Source organism: Chamaea fasciata, unplaced genomic scaffold (assembly GCF_029207755.1).
Source record: "Chamaea fasciata isolate MVZ Bird 193981 ecotype frontalis unplaced genomic scaffold, bChaFas1.0.hap1 SCAF_4, whole genome shotgun sequence".
Taxonomy (NCBI): Eukaryota; Metazoa; Chordata; class Aves; order Passeriformes; family Sylviidae; genus Chamaea; species Chamaea fasciata.
In genome coordinates this window covers 72,956,308-72,962,697 of record NW_027094089.1, presented here as the reverse complement: position 1 = coordinate 72,962,697, position 6,390 = coordinate 72,956,308, and the positions used below count along the sequence as shown (strand labels likewise).

General features: G+C 55.5%; 1 protein-coding gene across 1 annotated transcript; it reads left to right on the top strand.

The window, feature by feature from the left end:
- The first annotated feature begins 4,266 nt into the window (after positions 1-4,266).
- Positions 4,267-5,132, top strand: TOMM5 (translocase of outer mitochondrial membrane 5). The gene is made up of 2 exons (XM_066182438.1): positions 4,267-4,489; positions 4,697-5,132. Exons 1-2 carry the CDS (start codon positions 4,369-4,371, stop codon positions 4,729-4,731), a joined length of 156 nt encoding a protein of 51 aa, XP_066038535.1. The 5' UTR covers positions 4,267-4,368; the 3' UTR covers positions 4,732-5,132.
- Positions 5,133-6,390: the final 1,258 nt, after the last annotated feature.

The window sequence follows — 6,390 nt, the reverse complement described above, 5'->3', positions numbered from 1 at the left end:
ACATAAGTTACATATTTGGGGGAAATGACTGTCCTATGTATGCTTATTCCAGAAAAATAAATGAATGTCTGTAAAATATAGAATCTAAAGAGGAGCTTTTTCTGTGCTCAACATGCATGGTATTTCAGAGGCGAGGTCCCCTCATGCATCTAACCAAATAAAGAATTGCAGATCCTTAATGCTCCATTGTTGCTAAGAATTTGATCAACTGATTTTGACACCACCATGGCCAGAACAGCTGTGCTTTAATGCTCCAGCAGTGATCACACACAGGACTGTTTGGCTGCTTCCTCCTCACAGCACAGCACAACATTTGCAGATCTATGCGATCCCTTTTCACACTCCTTGACCCTTCTTCCAATCCTTGTACTTCCTTTGTCTGCTCAGTCTCCTCCCAGAGAAATAGCCAGCCTATAACTATTTATTCTCCATTGCTATCATGTGGGGTTTTTTTAAAGATCTGTCTAATTCAGTATTTCTGACAGCTTTACCTTGGTATTATCTGAGCATTATGTGCCACATAATGGCTGACAGCGGCTGAGGAGTTCTGGCCTTGCTGCTGGAGGCCTGCAGTGCTTCTCTCCAGCTACCTGTGGAGTCTGGCCTCTCCTCACACCACTGTTCCATGACCACTAGGGAGGTCCAGCTGTCCGTGTGGCAATGTCTGCACCTTTTGTCAGCTTCTCCTATTGTTACCTACCACACACAGGTTGTGCCATGTTCTCATCAGAGACCTCAAGGCAGTGCCCAGTCAGTGGGCCATAATCTTCCTGTAGCTCCAGGGAATGGAAGGTAATATTCTCCTGTAATTATGGGAATGACTGCAACTAAAGACATATGAACTGCCCAAGCTTTGGAGTTCGGAGGTTAGAGGGAATTCTGGAAAGTTGTCACAAACATTTCAAGGACAGTTCAGGAAAGTTTCAAAATCCAAAGCCAAGGCCTTCTCTCCCCTGCCAGTCACTTCATACCGGAAGTCTCCAGCCTATCCAATGGGACTATCTCCCACAGGAAATGTTTCTCATCCCACCATCTCACAAAGGGATGAGCAGAATGGGGTGGTTCCAGTGAACAGCTTGTGGCAAGAAATCCCCAATTCCTGTCCTGGCAGAGCCCCCCTGTACTGCTCCTTGGCAGCATTTTTGTCTCCTCCTTGCTCGAGTCTCTGCTCAATTCTGTGTCATGTTTCACTCAGCTTTGCCCAGATTTGCTCATATTCCTTCATCTCCTCCCAAACAATGCTCAGGAAAACAGCCCCTCTCCTGCTTTTCCAACAGAAAGCAAGACTGGGAGGAAAAGCAGGCACAAAATGCATGATGGACTCCTTGGTTTTCGGCCAAAATGGGCTTGGAACCTGCCAGTCTGTTCCTGCTAGCAAAGACTGGAGAGAGCCACTTGTCAGAGTAAATAATGAGGCTTCCTGGAGCTGGCACAGCCACGAGTTTGTTTCAGCGGGGGATCTGGGCAGCTGTGTTGTGTTTTCCCTTGGGACTCTGCTGGAAAGCTCTTGGGAGGGCAGTGCTACATCTTCTGTGACTGGGACAGGTTCCCCTTCGCTGGCAGCAGGCACTGGAATTGAACGTCCTGTGACTGTGTTGGCTGTGGGGTGCTTTGGGAACGTTGCTCCTTGGCCACCTGGCTCAGGCCGGCAGCCAGGAAAGCTCAATTAGCCCTATAATCACTGGCACAGTGAGAGCAGCTGCTCTGTAATTGCCTTTGCCTCGGGTCAGAGGCAGCTTAGTTGAGAGAAAGCCCTTTTTCTAACTCTCTGGCTGGCTGCAGAGCTCAGGCATCTTGTGGGGATGCTGAGTGGAGCCACATGGCTCTGCCTGCTCACCTGCCCCTCTCAGGCATGCCCGGAGCCTGTGGCCACCTCGGCCAGTACTCCTTGTGCTCTGAGTGCTGCCAGAATGCTGAACTGCACGGCTGGAGGGTACCACAGTTCCCCTAGGAAAGGGTGTTCTTTAGTATTTGAGCTTTGGGCGCTTTGGGACTCAGGAAAGGAGATTTAACCCCTGGGACTGGGCAGCCACCGAGCTCTCAGTGGTGTCCAGGCCTCGGACAGACCAATCCCTGCTCGGAGGAAGTGCCTTGGAAAGGGCCAGGGCTGGACAGGCCTCAGTGCCCTGGGGCCTGGGGGAGGTCAGCAACGCCCGGCCAGAGGGATTTCCCTGACACTGGACGCGGGCAGGGCAGCATGGGTGGGCCGCAAGGACATTTGGCACAATTCCCACGATAAGGCAGAAACTCCCCAAGACAGCTCAGCAACCGTGCTGGGATCGGCTCTGGCTGGGAACAGGTGATGCCAGCAGGGGCAGGGCCTGGCAGTGACCCCGGGAACCCCCGGCCTGGCACTAATTAGTGTGAGAGCAGCGAGGGAATCGTCACCCAACAGCAGGCAGAGCACTGATCAATGAGAGAACTGGGTAACTCATAGCAAATGAGCACCAAGGCCTTTGTTTGCTAAAATGTGTACATCAGGAAGGAGTTCGATGGCTCTCATGTTGGATTTATGGATTTCCATCCAGCAAAATGCAAATAAAACAAATACCTGTAAACAAACCAAATACCTTGACTCTTGCACTCTGGGGGAAAGAATCTGTTTTGGGACAAGGGAAGACCTGGCTCTGTGTGTGTGTCTGAGTAACAGATCACAGGATATTTGGGGTTGGAAGGGACCTCTGGAGCTCACCCACCCAAGCCCCTGCCCAGGCAGGGTCCCCTGGAGCAGTGACACAGGAACGTGTCCAGCTGGGTTGGGATGTCTCCAGACAGGGACACTCCAGGCCCTCCCTGGGCACCTGTTCCAGGGTTCTGCCCCTCCATGGACAGAAGTTCTTCCTCTCGCTGGGGTGGAACTTGCTGCGCTTTATTTGATGGCCATTGCTCCTCATCCTGGCACTGGCACCACTGAACAGAGCCCGGCCCCATCCTCTGGCACCCCTTGGAGATGTTTGTATGGATTGATGAGATCCCATGAGCCTTCCCTTCTCCAGCCTGACCAGGCCCAGCTCCCGCAGTCTCTGCCCAGCACAGAGAGGCTCCAGGCCCCAGACCATCAGACAAGCAAATGCTAACATTAGTTGTGCTTTTTTTATCAGGGTTGGAGCTAGATTAGGCCTGAAGCTCACTCAGAGAACTGCACACACCCACAATTGTACACAAAAAGCAGATTTATTACCCAACATGCAACAAGCCAATACTTACACACGGAAGAGCGACAATGAGTATTTATTTCAGCTGTGTAAATCTGTGTGCTCAGTGTTTTCCACAAGTCCAGTGCACAGAGTATCAAACCACTTCATTATGTACATATCAAAGAAAGGCCTTGGTGCTCATTTGCTATGAGTTACCCAGTTCTCTCATTGATCAGTGCTCTGCCTGCTGTTGGGTGACGATTCCCTCGCTGCTCTCACACTAATTAGTGCCAGGCCGGGGGTTCCCGGGGTCACTGCCAGGCCCTGCCCCTGCTGGCATCACCTGTTCCCAGCCAGAGCCGATCCCAGCACGGTTGCTGAGCTGTCTTGGGGAGTTTCTGCCTTATCGTGGGAATTGTGCCAAATGTCCTTGCGGCCCACCCGTGCTGCCCTGCCCGCGTCCAGTGTCAGGGAAATCCCTCTGGCCGGGCGTTGCTGACCTCCCCCAGGCCCCAGGGCACTGAGGCCTGTCCAGCCCTGGCCCTTTCCAAGGCACTTCCTCCGAGCAGGGATTGGTCTGTCCGAGGCCTGGACACCACTGAGAGCTCGGTGGCTGCCCAGTCCCAGGGGTTAAATCTCCTTTCCTGAGTCCCAAAGCGCCCAAAGCTCAAATACTAAAGAACACCCTTTCCTAGGGGAACTGTGGTACCCTCCAGCCGTGCAGTTCAGCATTCTGGCAGCACTCAGAGCACAAGGAGTACTGGCCGAGGTGGCCACAGGCTCCGGGCATGCCTGAGAGGGGCAGGTGAGCAGGCAGAGCCATGTGGCTCCACTCAGCATCCCCACAAGATGCCTGAGCTCTGCAGCCAGCCAGAGAGTTAGAAAAAGGGCTTTCTCTCAACTAAGCTGCCTCTGACCTCAAATGCTAAAGGGGGTTCCTGGGGCAGCTGTGATACCCTCCAGCCAGGCCCCCTCGCCCGTGCCCGCGGAGGGCTTGCCAAACGCCGCAGACGGGGCTGTCGCTGTCCCTGTCCTGTTCCCCGCATGCCCGGCCGGAAGTGGCGCTGTCTCGGCGTGCCGGTGGCGACCCCGCGCTCCGTTGCGCATGCGTCCGCCAGGGTCACGTGACTCACCGCGCGTTCGGTCACGTGGTTCCGCTGAGCGTGGCCGCCAGCGGCGCCGGGACCGAGTCGGGATCGGGGTCGGGACTGGGATCGAGCTCCGGTCCGGGATGTTCCGCATCGAGGGGCTGGGGCCCAAGATGGACCCGGAGGAGCTCAGGCGGAAGATGCGCCGCGACGTCCTCTCCTCCGTCCGCAACTTCCTCATCTACGTCGCACTGCTGCGGATCAGTGAGTGACCGGGTGTTCCGGCCCCGGCATGTGCCGGGCCGCGTTCCCGAGATGTGCTGCGTCTCGGTGCCGTGCCGAAGCTGCTGGGGCACGGACACAGCGGGGGGGGGGGTGTCCCGGCCGGGGTCGGGGTGTCTGAGGTGCTGCACAAACTGGCAGCAGTCTCGCCGCTGACGGGGTCCGACTCCGCGTTGTTTTCTCCCTCAGCTCCCTTCATCCTGAAGAAGCTGGACAGTATATGACCCCTCCGAGCCCGGCGCACGAACCCGCGGGATGAACTGCAGCTGCTCTCCCCCGGGTGCTAATGAAACCTGTCAGAGGCAGACAGCCAGCGCCAAATGGTTCCGAAACGTCTCACTTCAGCATGTCCAGCCGGGCTGGCAGCATGGGCAGGGGTCTGTGGTTCCTGCAGGTGAATCCTGGCCGTGCAACGCTCCGTGGTGTGGTCAAGCGGTGCCTCGTGACAGAACATTCCCTGTGCTGTGTGAACAAAGCCCCTGTCCATCCCGCACACACTGTCACGGGCTGGGAGCCGTGTGTTGTGGCTGCCCACCTCACCCACCTGTCTGTGCAACGTCCAGTTTCCCCTGCATCCAGCTCACAAACAGTTTGATTTGAAATAAACGGGAGAGCAGTTGTGTCACTGGGCCCTGGTTGCACTTCATTTTTAATAATCACTAGGTAAGATGGGGTTGGCTGGGATTATTTTCCCTAGCTGCTGCCTTGAGCTCACCACTCCTTTGAACCACCTCGAAGGCAGGGGAGGCAGAGCAAAAGAGCGCTTGGTGCAGGTGGGGATGTGTTTTCCAGGTGCTGCAGGTCAGACAGGGAGTCACAACACGGAGCAGTACCAGGGCAGGGCAGCTTGGTGCCTCCCACCTCTGCTTGGCCCAGGAATGCCAGGATCTGTCCTTGGATAATGGGCTGGGGCCTCAGCCCCGGGGCAGGGGGAGCCCTGAAAGTGCAGCTCAGGTTTGAGAACAGGGTGTTTGGAAGTGTAACCAAGTCACTTGGAGACTCCCTGCCTGGCGCCTCAGGTGCCTGCTGCATCCAGGGAAATTATCCATCTGTGAGTGGCTCTGGATTCACCTGGGAAATGAAATCTAGGGCATTCCTATGCTCAGGTGACCTGATGGCTGCAGGGAGGAAGATGCTTTTCCTCCTCTTTCTCAGAAAGGGAGTTTTCCTTCTGCTCTGCCCCAGAGATGTCCATGCCAGGTCCTGGTGCTGGGGACAATGCTGGGGACAGTGCTGACAGCAGGGTCAGGGCTCTGAGGGTCTGGCTGTGGTGGATGTGGTGCAAGTGTTACACACTGACCTTGGGGAAAGGATGTAAAACAACACAAAGGTGTCCCCACGTCCAGCCTAGATCCATGTGAGATCCACATGGGATCCCCAGGCATTTATGCTCCTGAGAGCAGCTGTTCCTGTGCCTCGGCCTTCTCACAAATGATCCAACCATCCCAGTTCGGTGCACTTGCCAACAGGGAAGCTCTGTATAATTTTCCAGCATTAGCCAGGCATCTCTTCACAAACTCTTCCCACTTGTAACCCACATTTGTGTCTCCTTGCCTTACAGGCCACTGGTTTTGCCAACAGAGGTCTCTTCCCAGGGACTCTGTCCTACGGTCCCGCTCACCCACTGCCGTGCCAGGATGATCAGTGGTGTCTGCGCTCCAATGGGAGCAGTGTGGCCTTGCCAAAACTTTAGGGAATGGAGCAGCCACAGGGAGATGGCATTAGTGTGCAGTGTCCCCTGGGAGACATGGCTGGAGCAGGCAGCCTCCACAGCTGGAAAGACCAGAACAGTGGCTCATGGACATGATTCCAAGTGACGAAGGTGGCCAGTGGCACCAGGGCTGTATCAGGAATAGTGTGGCCAGCAGCCCCAGGGCAGTGAC